An 18,440-nucleotide genomic window follows, 5' to 3' on the forward strand; every position below is an offset into this window, starting at 1 on the left:
TATATATATATATATAGAGAGAGAGAGAGAGAGAGAGAGAGAGAGAGAGAGAGATAGACAGACAGACAGACAGAATCCTGGTGTGGAGCTGCAGGGTAAAGCACAGGACTGCAAGGTCAATTTGAATTGCAAGGTCAGCTTGTCAGAAATCCTGTAAAGGGTCCCTGTGAGTCAGGGTCAACTCGATTCCACTTGACAACAACAACAACATATATATAAATTTTTAAGTCAGAAAAATATAATTTCTAAAATTTTCAACATATTCTTCATTGAAAATTTCAAAAGCACATAAAAACATAAATCAGAGAAAAAATTACCCACAATTTAAGCACCAGGAAATAACCACTCAATATTTAGTTTCTTTCCTTATACTTTTTCTTGGAATGTTTTTATAACAAGATAATTAGGCAGTCAAGCTAAGTTTTCTTAGCCTTCCATGAAAATAATTTTATCATTTTTTAAAATATCATTGTGGTAAATATATATATAAGCAGTCCTAGCACTGCAACACAGTCAGAGTGTTCCTTGGAGGCCAGGATGGCCAAACTTCGTCTCTCATACTTTGGACACATTGTCAGGTGGGACCAGTCGCTGGAGAAGGACATCATGTTTTGTAAGGTGGAGGGTCAGAGAAAATGAGGAAGACCCCCAATGAGATGGATTGGCAAAGTGGTAACATCAGTGGGCTCAAGCGTGGCAACGATATTGAACTTGGCCCAGGATCGATCAGGCAGTGTTTTGTTCTACTGTGCATAAGGTCTGTATGAGTTGATACTGACTTGATAGCACCTTCCAACAACAACAACAACAAGAACAAGTAGTGTAGTAGTTAAAGCACCAGAGTGCTAATCAAAAGGTTGGTGGTTCAAAATCATCTGCTGATCGACAGAAAGATGTGTTAGGCTACTTCCATAAAGATTTTCAGTGTTTGAAACCTCACTGGGTAGTTCTATATAGTCCTACATGGTCACTTGTTAAGTGCCATCAAGTCGATTACAACTCATAGCGACCTTATACAAGGTTTTTGAGGAGAAGCTGGTGGATTTGAACTGCTGACCTTGTGGTTTGCAGTCCCTTATGTTTATCCTGCAGTACCATACCAGGAATCCAACAGCGTGGCTAGGAGTCAGAATAGACTCAATGGCAATGGATTGTTTGATTTTTAAAAGTATATGTAAACCATTTGCCATTTCAACAATATTTCTTTTTACATGTACAATTCAGTGACATTACTGCTATGCAACCATCACCATTATCTGTTTCCAATTTCTCCACCTACCTTAATAAAACCTCAGTGTCCTTGAAGCATTGACTCTCTCTTTTCTCCTGCTTATTCTTACTAGCCATTAATAAACTTTCATCTCTACACAATCCCACTTATATGAGATATTTAGAATAGGCAAATGTGTGAAAATAGTCTTTTACCTTTACCACTAACTTCATTTGCCAGTTTTAATGGTCCAGAGAATTTCTCATGGCATTACAATAAACTCGGATTTTCAAGCTAGGAAATTGTAAGATTGTTCAGTCCCATAAAAATCTAGACTGCTTGGTTTAATGATATCATATCAACACAAGATGGCAGCAATAGCAGAAAAAAGGGGAGTCAGCCTTATTTATTTCTGAAATGAACTTGTTGCCTTACCAGGCATTTTCTAAAGAAAGTTTAGTACTCATGTAGCAACAGAACAAGGAGGAAGGTGGATAAGGATGAATAAAAATGTGTAATATGTTAAAGAATTTGTCAAGACAAAACTGGTGTGCAGTAGTATCTAGAACCCCAGGGCAAGAGCCAGCCAATTTTGTGAAGAGTCAGATTGTAAATATCTTAAGTTTTGTGAGTTATAGAATTTCTGTTGTGTTACCTAGTTCTGCTGTGGTAACATGAAACAAGCCATAGATTATATAGAAATTGTCTTAGATTGGATTCCCTAGAGAGGCAAAATCAGTGAGACTTATATGTGTATGTTGTTGTTGTTATGTGCCGTGAAGTCGGTTCCGACTCATAGCAACCCTGTACAGGGTTTCTGAGGCTGTAAATCTTTATGGGAGCAGAAAACCTCATCTTTCTCCCACAGAACAGCTGGTAGTTTCGTACTGCTGACCTTGCGGTTCGCAGCCCGATTCATAGATAAAGAAACATTTACATCAAGAAAATGGCTCACATAGTTACAAAGGTAGGAGAGGCCCAAGTCTAGGTCACTTGAACCAAGATCAGTAGATCAGATGGCAGACAGGCTGGCAGGCAGGTCTGACAGGTAAGAAGTCAGGCAACTCCAGAATCGACAGGTAATAGAGAACAGGCCATTGGCTCAAGGCAAGCCAGATGCAAGATTGAGACCCAGCAGAAAAGCAAGCAAGATTTGATTAACTATCTAAAATACATTGGAAGCAGGTCAGAGTAAACTTCCTTTCAATTGATTGGGTGCTCATAGCAGATATCATCATAGAGTTGATTACATTATATTAGATCTCCTCACAGGGATAACTCCATCTCAACGGTCAAACCAGAGAATCCTAGCTTAGTCAAGTTGACGCAAAACCTAAACTATCACAGTATACCACTTATACATAATCTTTAAATAAAGACAACTATAAAGTCATACTTGCACCTAACATGAGTACAACTGAAGATGCACTGACCCCATTTACATCTAATGTTTCTCAAATAAAGCAAAAATATCTAATGCACATATATTTAAAAAAAAAATACTCATGACAGTTACAGTCCTCATTTCTACAACTAGTCACATGGCTGTAACTAGTATTTAGAACGATCTTCTTCCAATACCCATTCCATATTCTCTTTGTCCTCAGCAAGTACCTTAACCTGTCGTGATTCTTTGCTTGGTTCTTTTCACATTACCACAGAGAATTGGGTCACATTCCTGAAGGGTCTGGACCATTAGTAGTCATATTGGAATTGGGTTGCTGTAGTTTACCATTGAGTTTAATCACAGGGTATAGTAGTACTAAGAGACATCCTATAGAATCTCTGGGATTCCATATGTATTCTTCTTGACTTCCATTGTGTAATGCCAATCTCATCACCAACTTTCTAATCATATTCCTTCCGAGTCCCTGACCATCCAGTCAAACCATTGAATCAGCATACAGTCATACACCTAGCCATTTCTCCTTCTGGGCAAAATGAACAACCAGGTGCTTTGATCAAAGTTCTGTTGATTGAGAGGATTTCCTTTCACCACACTCTTTCAGGGAAGTCCCAGAAAGGGGTTGTAGTGCTGCTACTGTCTACGTTTGAGTGATGTCTATATGTCATGCAGAGCCATCTGTAAAACCAGCGAATTTTTCATTCCTCTGTTAACTGATGATAATGACTTCCCCATGAGGTCATAGGTGTAGACTGGGAGAGGGAAGGTAATATGACAGGAGTAGAGACCATGTGTGTTTGGACCACTTCCTCCTGTAACTTATTTATGCCCTCAGGTTCTACTTGAGCCTGGTCTTGTATTTATCACTTCCATTTAATGATGGAGGCCTGCTGTGCACATCTAACTTTGTGACTTTGTGTCTTTGCGAGTCAGACTACACCCAGTTCATAGTGGGCTGCTCAGGTTGTATGGTGTCATAGTGGTCCTTGGTTAGGCATTCAGTCTCTACGAAGGCCCAGTAGTAAGCCAGGAGCTATTTCTTAAAAAGATAGTAGTTATCCACAGAGGATGACAGGGATTTCCTCCAAAACCCTAAGGGTCTGTGCTGTGATTCACTAATGGGGGCCTGCCAAAGACGCCAAACTTCATCTCTGTCTGCTACTGATACTTCAGGTATCGTTGGATCAATTGGATCAGATGCTCCAAGCAGCAGAGCACCTTGCATGACAGCCTGAACCTGTTTCAAAGCCTTCCCTTATTCTGGGTTCTGCCTAAAATTAGAAGCTTTTTCAGTCACCAGATACATAGGCCAAAGTAGCACACCCAAATAAGTGATGTTACCTCCCAAATCCAGACATATAGTTATGGGCGGGGCCAGATTCAATACTTATGTTGACATGCCCCATAACACTGAACCCTATAGTTACGAAAACAAAAATGAAGAAGATGCTGAGCATTTCTCAAGCCAAAAGAATTAAAGAAAAAATTCAAGCCTTGACTTGCAATATTGAAGGATACTATGGATATTCCAAAGAGCTCTGGTAGCATAGTGACTACGAGTTGGGCTGCTAACCCCAAGGTCAGCAGTTCAAAACTACCAGCCGTTCTGTGGGAGAAAGATTAGGCTTTCTGCTTCCATAAAGATTTATAGCCTTAGAAACCCCGTGCAAAGTTGTTATGAGTCGGAACCTACTCCACAGTACCTAACCACCAACCACCATGGGTACTCCAGAACACTTAATTGTGTATATTGACCAAGAGACAGTCATTCAAACAGAACAAGGGGACACTGAATGGTTTAAAATCAGGTAAAGTATGTGCTAGGGTAGGTTTGACTGGTGTTAGAATGCCGATGGTATGGTTGTTGCTGGACTGTATGGGCTGTCTCTTGTTGATTGGGAAAAAGGAGCCCCCCGTCCCCCCAAGAAACAATAAATAAATAACACAATCAACTATGAAAAGAGCAAATAATAAGGAATAAAAAGAAATAATATAATAACTAAAAAAGGAAAATTTGGACAGGAAAATGAAGTTATAGAAGAAAAAAAAAGGACGAGGAAAAAAACAACAACACAAAACTTAGAAAAACCAGGGAGAGGGAAGATGAAAAGAGGAAGAAATAAGAGAATAGTAAAGAAAGATCAAAAGGAAAAAGGAAGCAGAGGGAAATTGAAAAAGAGAAGAAAAGAAGGAAAACAAAAGCAGACACAGAAAGAATAAAAGTCAAGGAAATGGAAAGAGAAGAAAGAAGAAACAAACAAAAGATCAAACAACAAAAGGAAAGAAATAAACAAAACAGTACAGCTATTGGACCCACTAAGGAGAAAACTGCCAGCCAAGGAGCTCACAAGGTAGATGTGGGAGAGATATGACAGAGGAGTTTTTGGGCCTAGATGGAGTTTGTATAGAGCTCTGTGTTATCTATGTTCAAAGCACTCAATCCGGGAAGTAGTTTGTGGAGGCTCTTGGAGATGGTTTCAGTGGCTAGTTATGAGGGTTTCTGCTAGACTACTTCTGGTCTGGCGGCTCTGCAGGTTCTGTAAGTCTTCAGTAAGCATGCCTGAGTCCCGACAACAAAGCAGCCCGACTGGCCCTCCTGCCTTACATAGGTATGGGTCACTTACCATTCGGCTCCAAACTCCCAGAGTCCAGGGTCTGCACACAGGGTGAATGAGGGTGGGGGCTGGCCACATCTCTGGTGCCCAAGGAGCATGGGCCAAAAGAAGAAATCACAGCTTTCCAGTTGTCTGTATGAATCATCTCTGCCTGGCTACCATATGTTGCCAAAGCTATTCACAAAAGGTCAAGACGGCTATGCTGTGTCTGGCAGGCAGTGTACCAATTGCCTTATTTTACTGTCACTGGTCAGTGGCTCCTCCCAGCAAGCACTTAACTTTTCCTCTGAAGTTTAGTGTTCCAGGACTTTGATTTGTGTCTATTTCATTTGGTCTCTCCTATCTTTGTTGTAGCGTGGCACTGTGGACTAGTGCATCAGACTGCAAAGTCATTTGAATTGTAAGGTCGGTGGTTCAAGCTTACCAGCTGCTCCTTGGAAATCCTATACAGGGTCTCTATCGGTTGGAATCCACGCTATGGCACTTAACAACAACAAATCTTTGTTTTAGTGTGGTACTGTGGGCTAATGCACTTGACTACAAAGTCAGTTTGAAACACAAAGTTGGTGGTTCAAGCTCACCAGCCACTCTTTGGAAACCCTATATAGGGTCACTATGGGTCAGAACTGACTTGATGGCACTTAACAACAACAACAACAACATCTTTGTTGTGGAGGTTCCTATAATGCCTCTGCCTAGTCCATCATCTTGCTGAAAGTGACCCTGTATGCTTCATCTTGAAATGATTAAACACTAACCATATCTTTGTTACAGTGACTCCGTACCTTCTAACTTCTTTTGATGCTTTTTACATTATTGAATATTTTGCTCATAGAATCCTTCAATAGTCCATGTTAAAGCTTGATTTTTTCTTCAGTTCTTTCAGCTTGAGAAATGCTGAGTGTGTTCTTCCCTTTTGGTTTTCTAACTTCAGGTCTTTACACATTACATTATCATACTTGACTTTGTTTTTTTGAGTTGCCCTTTGAAATTTTCTGCTCACTTCCTTCTCTTCTTCATTTCTTCTATTTGCTTTAGCATCTTCATACTGGAGAACAAGTTTTAGAGACTATCTGTTAGATATGAGATCCATTTTGGTCTTTTTTTTCTTTCCTGTCTTTTAAATGACTTTTTGCTTTCTTCCTGTATAATGTTCTTGATATTATCCCTCAAGTCTTTGGTCTTCAGCCATTAGTATTTAATACATCAAACCTGGTCTCTAAATTCAGGTTCAATGTCTTCAAGGTAACATCATGGCTCTCGTGAACTTGTTTTAACTTCCTTCAGTTTCAGGCTGAACGTACATATGAAAGTCTGTTGGATGGTTGGCCCCTGGCCTTGTTTTGGCTGATGATACTGTTTTTCCACCATCTCTTCCCACAGATGTAGTTAGTTTGATTCCTGTGCATTCAGTCTGGTGAGGTCCATGTGTATACTCACTTTTCATGTTGTTGACAAAAGGTATTTGCAATTAATAAGTCACTGGTCCTGCAAAATTCTATTATACAATCTCTAACATAATTTCTATCACCAAAGCCATATTTCTTAACTATTGATGCTTCCTCTTTGTTTCAAACCTTTGCATTCTAATCACCAGTAATTGTCAATATATCTTGATTATATGTTTGAGCAATTTCACACTGAAGAAATTGGTAGAATTCTTCAATTTCATCTTCACTGGCTCTTTAGTGGTTGGTGTGTAATTTGAATAATAGTGGCATTAGCTGGTCTTCCTAGGAGGTATATGGATATTATCCTATCATATACAGTGTTGCACTTCAAGATAGATCCTTAAATGTTCTTTTTGATGATTACTGAATTTGGTGTTTCCAGCATAGTAAACCGTGTGGTTGTCAGATACAAAATTGCTAATACAAGTCCATTTCAGGATATCAATGTTCATACGTTCCATTTCAGTTTTTACAATTTTCAGTTTTCCTATATTCAAAACTGTATCTTAATTGCCAAACCATTGAGAATACTAGCCCAGTCAAGTTGACACAAAATCTTAACTATCACTGAAATAAATGAGTCATTGTGTTCCAGTAAAACTTTATTTATAGATACTGAAATTTGAATTTCATGTAATTTTTGTACATCATGAAATATTGTTTGTCTTAATTATCTAGTGATTCTATAACAGAAATACCACAAGTGGTTGTCTTTAATAGACAAAAATAGATTTTCTGGAATTTTCTGAGTCTGGCAGTCTGAATTCAGAGAGCTGGATCTAGGGGAAGGCTTTCTCTCTCTTTTACTCAGGAGAAATGTCCTTGTCTCTCTGAGTTTCTTCTCCTTTTCTTGTGGCTTGACATCTGTTTTTATCCACCTCAGATTACTGGTTTTTTTGTATAATGTTTTTTATAACCCTGCACAAATCCTGTCTCATTAACATAACAAAGACCCTCCATTCACAATTGGGATGATAACCACCAGCATTGGCATTGAGCATTGTGGCATTGTTGTTGTTGTAGTTAGGTGCCATTTAGTTGGTTCCAACTCATAAAGACCGAACAAAACACTGCAGTGCCCAGTGCCATCATCACATTGATACTGTGTTTGAGCTCACTGTTGTTATCATTGTATTTGTCCATCTCATTGAGGGTCTTCCTCTTTTTCACTGACCCTCCTCAATGTTCACAGGCATACAGGTTAGGAATTACAACACATATATATATATATATTTTTACAAATTCATGTTTTGCCAAATGCAAAGCACGTTTATCCTATTACACATCCCCAAAGTCTTAAATCAACTCCAAGCCTAAAATCTCATCTTCTGAAATATCTAAATCAAATATATGTGAGACTTCTGACCTATTCTTTCTTGAGGCAAATTTCTTCTTCATCTATGTATCTCTGAAATCTAGAGTACAGGTTATCTTTTTCCAAGGTCAAGTGTTGGGACCAGCAGAAGATAGAACTTTTCATTACAGATGGGAAAAATTTGAGGGGAAAAAAGGGATAACAGGCACCAAACAAGTCCAAAACTCATCAGAACATATTGCATTCGTTCTTAAGGTTTGAAAATAATCCTGTTTACTGAGACTGTCTTGGCAGTGACCCTGCTCTCAATACACTGGGTGTTAGCCTTGCCTTTTGGAGCCCCTTCAGCCTTGGGCTTCAGCTGTGCTTAACATGCCCATTGGGATAGCAACTCTACTCCCTCAGCTCTGGGTGGCTCCATTCTCCTAGTCCACATGAGTGATGACTCATCTCCTTGGCTCAAGCAGGCCCCATTCTTCTGCCCTTTGGGCATAGTAGCCCTTCCCTCTCACCTTTGGGATATGGCCCTTTTCCCCTGGCACATGTGAATGACAGCTCCACATGCCAGAACTAAGTTGGTGAAGATCTGATTGTTTGAAACTTAAGAGATCATGGTCCCACCCTTTGGGATCTAGGAGGTCATGACCCCACCCTTTGAAATTCAGAAGGCCCAGCTTCCTACGCTGCTTCCAACAGTTCTGCTGATCTCCAAGCTGTTCTAGAAATGGCCCTTTTCTTTAACTGGAGGTCAATAGATGTAGCTCCTTTGGCCTGCTCTTCTGTTCTTTCCCTGTCCCCTTTGGTCTAATCTGATGGATTTTCTGCTGTGGTAGTTGGTTAGATCCATCAATCACAGGCATAATCTCTTTAACAAAAGATTGTGTAGCCAGTTCCTTTGTGAACATTCTAGGACATGTGTCCTCAGTTTGTACAATAAAAATTTCTGTATCTTTAAATTTTGTTTTCATTTTACACAGTTTGTTTTTAAGTCCATATTCTTCCTTTGCACTTTCCTATACGTAGCAAGAATGCATGTAGCACCTTTATGATCTAGTTTAGTCTTCTCATCAGTCATATAGTCAAGATCAACGCTTACAAGTCTTACCTCCCACCAAACATCTGAACATCATTCAAACAAATCCTTTGCTCTTACATGAAAAGTATCACCCTTCTTCCATTGTCTAATCACATATTGATCATTTCCTTTTAAAGCCTTGCCAGATCATTTCCTTTTAAAGCCTTGCCAGATAAATGTTTATTTCTAGCAGCATTCTGCTCCTGGAACAGAACCATCTCTGTCATCTTCTCTAAGGTGATAGAGACTTTCACTTTAGTTTCCCACACTTCCTTCTGCACTTTCACCAGAATTGCCTTTCATGTCCATTATTCTACTAACATTCTCTTCAAGGTAATCTAGGATTTTATACTGTTGTTGTTGTTGTTAAGTGCCATCGAGTCGGTTCCAACCCATAACGACCCTGAACAGGGTTTCCAAGGCTGTGAATCTTTACGGGAGCAGAAAGCCTCATCTTTCTTTAGCGGAGCAGCTGGTAGTTTCGAACTGCTGACCTTGTGGTTCACAGCCCAATTCATAACCACTACGCTACCAGAGCTCCTTATTGTACTGTTAGGTACCTTCAAACTCTTTCAACCTTTATATGTTAACCAATTCCAAAACCACTCCCACATTTTAGGTATTGGTTAGAGCAGCAGCATCCCAATCCTCTGGTTCCAAATTCTGTGTTAGTTATGCAGTGCTGCTATAACAGAAATAGCACGAGTGGGTGGCTTTAACAAGCACAGGTTTGTTCTTTCACAGTTTGTATTGTTGTTGTTATGTGCTGTTGAGTATGGTTCTGACTCATAGCCACCCTGTATAGAGTTTCCGAGGAGTGGCACATTTTAGGAGACTAGAAATCTGAATTCACAGTGCTGGTTCTAGGAGAAGACTTTCCTCTTCATTGACTCTGAAGGAATAATCTTGTCTATTCTGAGCTTCTGTTCATGGATGAGTTTCATGTACCTTTGCATCTCTCTTTCCTCATCTCTGCTTACTCACTTGCTTGATTAAATCTTTATTATATCTCAGGAGAGATTGACTTAAAACACACCCTACTCTAATCCTTTCTCATTAACATAACAAAGGCAACCCATTCCTAAATGGGATTTTAACTACAGGCATGAACTGAATTTACTGTCAGAGAGTCAATTCCGACTTATAGTGATAGGCATTACAACCATAGTTCTTGGGGACACAATTCAATTCATAATATTGCTATTCTTCGATTTATTTCAAACCATTCATAAACCACTGTTAGCTTTGGGGCCCAAAAACAGACAGTTTAGATTTAGCCCTCACCTCAGGTTGTTTTTTCCTAACTCTTGTCCTAGAGCATGTAAAAGCAAGGTCCTTTATTTATGGAGAGTAAGCAGTTCACAGTAGGAGGGGGCCTAACACCCTACTATGAACCACTTATGCAGCTAGAAACTGATTCTAGGATGTTAAGGAGAAATGGTTTTAAAAAATCTAAGGACCTTTGGCCTACAGAGGCTTCAGCCTCTGGGTCACTTTGGATATGAGATACAGGGTTTTGGTGAAATGAAATGATCAGCAACAGTAGAATTTGATGGGTAAGTGAACCAGTGACTTGTTTATAGCTTCCTTCCAGAAACCTAAGTCAGTGTTCTGTAGGAGCATTACTCACAGATGAAGTCAGATGCAAACATCTAGATGCAATGGACCAAAGAGGAGGCTGGGAATAAAGCCCTTTCCTGATCTGAGTCCATTATTTACTACGGTGGCGTTTCTTTCATATAGATGCTGAATGATCATTGGATTGGTCAGCTTATTTTATTTTTGGTTTGGAAACTTGATCATATATTTACCTTAATATTTTTAATACAGTTTGGAAATGATCTAATTAGGCATGCTGATTATTAATAAACTTTACTGTATGGTGCAATTTAGTTCCTGAAACATTTTTAATACTTGGTGGTTTAGATTTGTGCTATTCTGATTATTTTTTTCTAATATATGAAATATAGTCTTCATCATAGGATAAGCACTCAACCTCGAGGTCGGTTTAAATTGGAAGGTCGATGGTACAAACTCGCCAGCTGCTCCTTGGTAACCCCATACAGGGTCCTATGAGTTGGAAGTGATTGAACAACACTCAGCAAACCAAAAAAAAAAAAAAAAAAAAGTACCTATCTACTGATTGGGCTCCATTAATGTGTATTGAAAATGCTAATGAAAATAAATAATGTTTTTCAGACCCTTCTTTTCCTGTTTCTCCAACAAGTCCAACAAAGGGTTTTATGGAATTTGGTGAAATCAGCTATTCACTCATTACATCAAAACTTTCATGGTATGACGCAGAGAACAATTGCAAATTTCAGAATTCCAAGATTGGAAGCATACTAGATCCCTATAGTGATGCATTTGTGTGGATTAAAATGCAAGAGTTGAATGCACCTGTGTGGATCGCCCTGAATAGTAACTTGGTAAGATAACTAAAACATGCTCAACTCGACATGTTGATACATTGTGATTGAAAATGGTCCTCTTCCTGTTGATTCTGTTGAACATTTGTTTTGTGTTATACTATGACTAGTACTGGTATTATGCTGTAAGATAAGTGCAGGACACAAGGTCGGTTTGAACCACAAGGTCAGTGGTTCAAATTCACCGTCCGCTCCTCGGAAACGTTATACTGGGTCACTATGAATCAGAACTGACACAACAACAACAACAACAACAACATGAATAGTATTAAGTTGAATGAAGCTTGATTTGTGACTTCAAAAAGCTAGCAACCTAGTATTTGTTTCAGAAATCAGAGTAAGAATTATCTAGTATATTACAGATTGTTTTTGAATAATAAAATCATATTCTAGGAATAAGCGATCTTATCTATTCACTTGTTTCTTTCTAGTATCGTGATTACAGCTATGCCATAGGCATTAAGAAAGCAAGTCAGGGGCATAGTTGCTGGACGATGAGATACTTTTGAGTGTTTATGGCAAGCCATTCTAAAGTCATCATAGGTCTTTAAGTTGTTAAGTTTCTATTAATGTGTGAAAAATACTTCATTGCAGTAAATTCCTTATATTTTATATAAAAGAAGAAGGAATGATTGAGAGAGTGGAGTAGAGGGAGGGATGAATCAGGGCAGTAAGAGTGGTGCTATACTTGCCAAAATGCTCTTAAAATGAATCTTCTCTGGTACTTCATGTGCCAACCTTCATCCATGCATTTACCTAACCATTCAGCACACTTTTTAGGACAGGAAATATAAATGCCAATAAGTAATTAAAGGAAGTGTCCAAAGAGAGGCATGTGAAAAGTACTGTGGAAGAATGGGAAGGGACGAGACGAAGTGTGCCAGGGAAAAGACCAAAAAGTACACTCAAAGAGAACTTTATAGATATGGTCCAGGATGGCAAAAAAAAAAAAAAAAAAAGCATTACCAAGGAAGAGAAAAAGGAATAAAATTGGAAAGTAGATTGGTATCAGATTTTATACATCTTCTAATAAATGGCATGATGCAGAGTTCAAATTTCACATGGTATGCAATTTTTAAGTAGGCAAATACATATTTAAAACTAAGTTGCATCATGGTTTCTGGGATTAAACTTAACCTATATATATGTGTGTGTATATGAAGGTTGTATATATATATATATATATGTTGTTGTTATGTGCCGTCAAGTTTGTTCTGATTCATAGCGACCATATATAGGATTTCCAAGGAGCAGTTGATGGGTTGGAACTGCCGATCCTGTGGTTTGCAGATCAGTGCTGAGCCTACAGTGCCACACCAGGAGTCCATGTAGATATATATGGTTGTTATTATCTGCCATCAAGTTGGTTATGACTCATAGCAGCTCTGTAAAGAGTTTCCAAGGAATGACTGGTGAGTTTGAACTGCCAACCTTGCAGTTCCAACTGACCTTGTGGTCCAGTGAATTGTGAATTGAGTGAATGTTTACAAAGCAGATGATCAGTTTTACATCCAACAAATCACACACCTTGTTTCATCTCAATGATTGCAATCCTCTCTATGTAACAAGAGTTATCATACTTCCTCCTTGAGGTTCCTATTTCCATTCCATCCCCTTCCCAACTCCTCTGAACCTTGTCCCCATGTAGATGATGTCCTTCTGATCTAAATGGTTGAGCATTCCAAGGTGCGCATAGCTTGCTAGTGTTGTTGTGCCCCTTATTTACTTAACCTATCCACCACTTGGTTGAAAATTGGACTATGAGGGTGACTTCCATTCTAGAACTGAAGGTGGTCTAAGGCCATAGTCTCAGATTCCTCCAGTATCTTTCTGACCAGGAAGACTGATGACAATTTTGAGTTTTGTTCCACCTTGTCTCCCACTGTATCTGGGACCCTCTAATGTGATCCCTTTCAGAGCAGTTGGTAGTAGTAGCAGGGAACAATCTAGTATTGTTAGTCTATTGGACTAATTGCTTCCAATCATCTTCAACTTTCACCAGTCTTCTTTCTTTCACATTTGGAGAGACCAATAGTTACACCTTAGATGGCTGCTCATGAGCTTTTAAGATCCCAGATGCTATTCACCAAGTAGCATGTAGAACATTGTCTCTGTTGACAATATTATGCCAATTGACCACAGTGTCCCCCAGGACTATGGTCCTGAGAACAACTCGTTACCTCAAGGTGCTTGGTAATGTCTAAGAAGTTTTCATCATTTTGTCCACCACACTCATAGATGTGTTTATGGCAAATGTAAATACCCATGTACAAACATATATATATATATATATATATATATATATATATATATATATATATATATATACTGCTACTCTCTCTCCCATGTCCATTCAGCCTGTATATCTGTCCATGTATCTACCTGTAAAACACTGTTTTTGCGGGGCTGTATATATAACAGTATTTGCTTCTTTCGCTATTAACCTTTGTAGTCCTCTCTGTTTTTGCCTGTCTTCATCATTCTATTGCCAACCTCCCTCTTCTTGTATATTGCCTTCACAGTCACCCAAGTTAAGATGTCTTTAGCCAGTGAATTACTCTCCTTTTACTCCCACCTTTGGTAACCAATAAAGAATGTTTCTTTTATGATAAAAGCCTTTTCTTGAGTTTTTACAATAGTGGTTCACACAATATTTGTCCTTTTGTTACTGACTTGTTATGAGGTTCATATATGTTATGAGGTATTTCACAGGTTCATTATTCTTCAGTGTTGCGTCATATCCCATTGTGTGTATTTTCCAAAGTTTGTTTTTCTACTGACGGGCATTTAGACTGACTTTATCTTTTTACAATTGTGAATAGTGCTGTGATGAGCATGGGTGTTTTCATGGATCTTATTTCTTGGGCTTATGTACTAAGTAGAGGAATTGCTATGTCATAAGGTATTGCTATTTCTAAATATCCGAGGGAGCGCCATACTGTTTACCACGGTGGTTGCACCATTTTACAGTCCCACAAGCAATGTAGAAGGGTCCCAGTCTTTTTACACTCTTGCCAACATTTGCTGTTTTTGTTTTTTTGAACTTTGCTGTTTTGATTTGCAACTCTCTGCTGACTAATGATTGTGAACATTTCTTCATATGTTTGTTGGCTGCCTCAGTGTCTTCTTTGGTGAAGTGAATGTTCATATCCTCTGCCCATTTTTTCAATTGGGTTATTTGTGTTTTTCTTGGAGAGGTGCTGTAAATTTTAGATTAGTCCTTTGTCTGATATGTCTTTGCCAAAAATGTTCTCTAGCCTTTGAGCTCTATTTTCACTCTTTTGGTGAAATCTTTTGACGCACCTAAGTATCTAATTCTTAAAAAGCCTGAGTCATCTATTTTGATCTTTTGCTGTTTGTGTGGTTTTAGTTACATCTGATAGTGTATTGATGCCATGTATCACAGCACTGGACTACAAACCACAGTTCAAACCCACCAGCTGCTCCTTGGAAATCATATACAGGGTTGATATGAGTCAGAACTGAATCGGCAGCATTTAACAACATCAGCATCATAGCCCCTAGTTTGTACCTATTCTTTCATTGATGATCTTTATAGTTCTAGGTTTTACATTTAGGTCTTTAATCCACATTAAGGTTTCTTTTAATCCACATTGTGTGAGATATGGGTCTTGTTTTATTTTTCTGCAAATGAATTTCCAGTTTTGCCAGCACCATTTGTTGAAGAGATCATCATTTCCCCATTTAATGTGTTTTGGCCCTTTGTCAAAGATCATTTGACTGTATGTGGATGAATTTAATTCTGGGTTCTCAATTGTGTTCCAATGATCTATGTATCTTTCATTGTACCAGTAGCAGATTGTCATGATCACTGTGACTGTGTAGTAGATTTTGAGGTCAGGTAGTGAGAAGCCTCCAACTTTGTTCTCCTTAAGTAACTATGCTTTGCTTACCCCGGTTCTCTTTCCTTTCCATATAAAGTTAGTTTCCATTTCTTTAAAGAATCATGTTGGAATCTGGATTGGGATTGTATTATATCTATAAATTGCTTTGGGTAGTGTTAACATTTTTGCACTGATTGGTCTTCCTATCCAGGAGGATGATATATATTTTTTCATTTTTGTAAGTCTCTCTTTTTTTTGGTAGTAGTATTTTATAGTTTTCCTTTTTGATTCTCTAATTAGATTTATTTCTTAGTATTTCATTTTTTGGGATGACACTTAACAACAACAACATTGTAAATGGTATTGTTTTTCTAATTTTTTTGTCAGAGTTCTTTGTATTTGTGCAAAGGAATCCAAGGGATTGTTGTATGTTGATCTTGTACCCTGCTACTTTGCTGAATACTTCAATAAGTTCTAATAATTTTCTTGCTGAGTCTTTGAAATTTTCTAAGTATAGTATCATATCATCTGCAATTAGAGAAAGTTTAATTTTTTTCTTTGCCAATTTGGATTAGGCAGAATATTTTTAGATCTATAAAACTTCTGTTTTCAGTAATTCATCCAGTTGATAATTTATTCATTTTCTTCTTACAAACATGACCATATAATTCTCTTATGAAATTAAAACAGACTTTTATTTATTTTTAGAAAGATAAATAAACTTTCACTATATCAATATTTATAACTAAAGCAGTATTATCTTCCTTATGTTGATAGAGGTAATGATTTTACAAGTAGCTTTTGAGAATACACTCATAAATTCATAAATAAATAATCAGTGGAATGCTACAAAGTTCTAAACTGATATAACACACTGATTGTTAAATTAAATGATGTCATTTCGGAACACTTATTTGAATTTCAAAAGAATTGCATCATTATCTGTAAAATCTTGTCTACATTCTTAAAAGAACATTGATAAATTATTTTTTTATATTATCAATAAGACTGTACATTATCACAAATTTATTCAATTAAAAGCTAAGGAAGAAAATTGAATAAGCCATTTACTTGTTTTTTTAAACAACATCATGACTTTGTAGTTGAAAGAACACTTGCTTTAAAGGCAAGAAACCTAGGCTCTTCTAACTGCCTGTGTGTATTTAGCTAAATCATTGCCATCATTTCAGATTAGATTATTGAGCTATCTCAGGGTTTCACAAATTCATTGAAAACTGCTCAATTTTTATCTTAATATTTATAGTAATATAAGTCATTCTTTATTTACTAGGAAGCTAGAACCTGTCTTTTGCATAGAAAATCTGCAAATGTAAAATAATTATATAGAATAAGATGTCAGATTTTTTTGTCAGTGTACTTAAAATTGGCTTCCAAAGACATATTCCTGAGGATCTCCAAAAATCACTTACTGGATCAGAGAAAAACTAATAGAAATGATTTACAATGGTCTTTTTCATTCCCCAAAGTTAATGATTAGATACCAAATCACAACCTTACGTGTCCTGTTTCCTCCTTACTTGATTCTTTCGTATTTTCTGTGTGAAGCAGTGCTCCATGTTAATAGCTGTTTTTGTCCTTACAGACCAATAATGAATATGTTTGGACTGATAAATGGAGAGTGAGATATACCAATTGGGCTGCTGATGAGCCCAAACTGAAATCAGCCTGTGTTTATCTGGATATTGATGGCTTCTGGAAGACAGCATATTGCAATGAAAGCTTTTACTCTCTCTGTAAAAGATCAAATGGTAATTGAAAACATAAAACAATCAGGGTTTTGAATTTTTCTGAGTAACTCACTATATACCACTATTGATATTATTAAACATTTATGTATTGTACCTAAAATTGTATGAAAAATATTACTTCAACTAAAAAAAGAATACCCTGATGTTAAACTTAGTATCCATATATCAACATAATGAAGATCGAAAATGTTCTTCATTGATAGAATTTATTTATGAATTTCTGAAATTTCATTATTGAGATTACCCTCTGAATCAATGACCCCAGACTCCCCAGGAAACAATGGGGGAAATTATTTATGATTGTCTACAACGTGTCTGGTGCGGCACTCTAGGATAAGAACTCGACTGCTAAATGCTAAGAGTTGGAAATAACGTCAGAACTTAACAACAACAGCACATCAATATCAAAATAATTTTATCAGAATCTACTCATATTCAGTTATATTAAATTATATTGTGGACTAACATCTAGAATTCGAGTGATATCATTTAATTTTATCATTTTGTTTTTGTTAAATGCCATTGAGTTGGTTCTAACTTATGGCGACCCTGTATAGGATTTCTGAGGAGCGGCTCATGAGTTTGGACCACTAGCTTTGCAGTCCAGTACTTTATCCTAAAACACCACACCATAATAGATTCTTTAATAGTTACAAAGGGCTTATAGGTGTTAGGATCTTAGAAAGGGGAACAAAAGACTTGAAGGGGAATCCTCTTAAAAATTATTTTGGGTGACATTTTAGAAAAATTATGAATAACATTGGACATAACTTTAGGCCTACATTTTTTATCATGGGTATGATTGATTACCATACCATGGTACATGTTACTGAATATATTTTAAATGAAAAGAAAATAAAGTAAAAGAAAATCCAATAATACTAATGGTGAATCTAAATAGTGACTATTGGAAGTTTTTCTTTGGTAGTCACAGATAATAATATTTTATTTCGCTCCTAACTTATTATTATATGTGACACAGAAATTTTAGTTTTTGCTTTATTTTAAATGCATTTTTATTAATAGACACTCCTGCCACTGAACCTCCACAACTTCCTGGCAGATGCCCAGAGTCAGAGCACACAGCCTGGATCCCTTTCCATGGCCACTGCTATTACATCGAATCGTCATTTACAAGGAACTGGGGTCAAGCTTCTCTCGAATGTCTTCGAATGGGTAAGTGCCACATTCATCATGAAAACATTTTACAGCCATCTCTTCTTTAGTCTTAAGATACTAATAAAACCATACACTAAAAACATAAGGAATATATAAATAACTTGTTCATTTTTAATAGTATATTTTATAATGTATTAGATATTAGGG

General features: G+C 37.3%; 1 protein-coding gene across 1 annotated transcript in view; it reads left to right on the forward strand.

Moving 5' to 3' along the window:
• MRC1 (mannose receptor, C type 1) overlaps positions 1–18,440 on the forward strand; it is a 135,260-nt gene that overhangs the window by 110,251 nt on the left and 6,569 nt on the right. The window contains exons 26-28 of the mRNA XM_006869905.1: positions 11,271–11,500; positions 16,949–17,114; positions 18,141–18,290. Of these exons, the coding sequence (XP_006869967.1) occupies positions 11,271–11,500; positions 16,949–17,114; positions 18,141–18,290 (546 nt within the window). The remainder of the gene's footprint in view (positions 1–11,270; positions 11,501–16,948; positions 17,115–18,140; positions 18,291–18,440) is intronic.

Source organism: Chrysochloris asiatica, unplaced genomic scaffold (genome assembly GCF_000296735.1).
Source record: "Chrysochloris asiatica unplaced genomic scaffold, ChrAsi1.0 scaffold00137, whole genome shotgun sequence".
NCBI lineage: Eukaryota > Metazoa > Chordata > Mammalia > Afrosoricida > Chrysochloridae > Chrysochloris > Chrysochloris asiatica.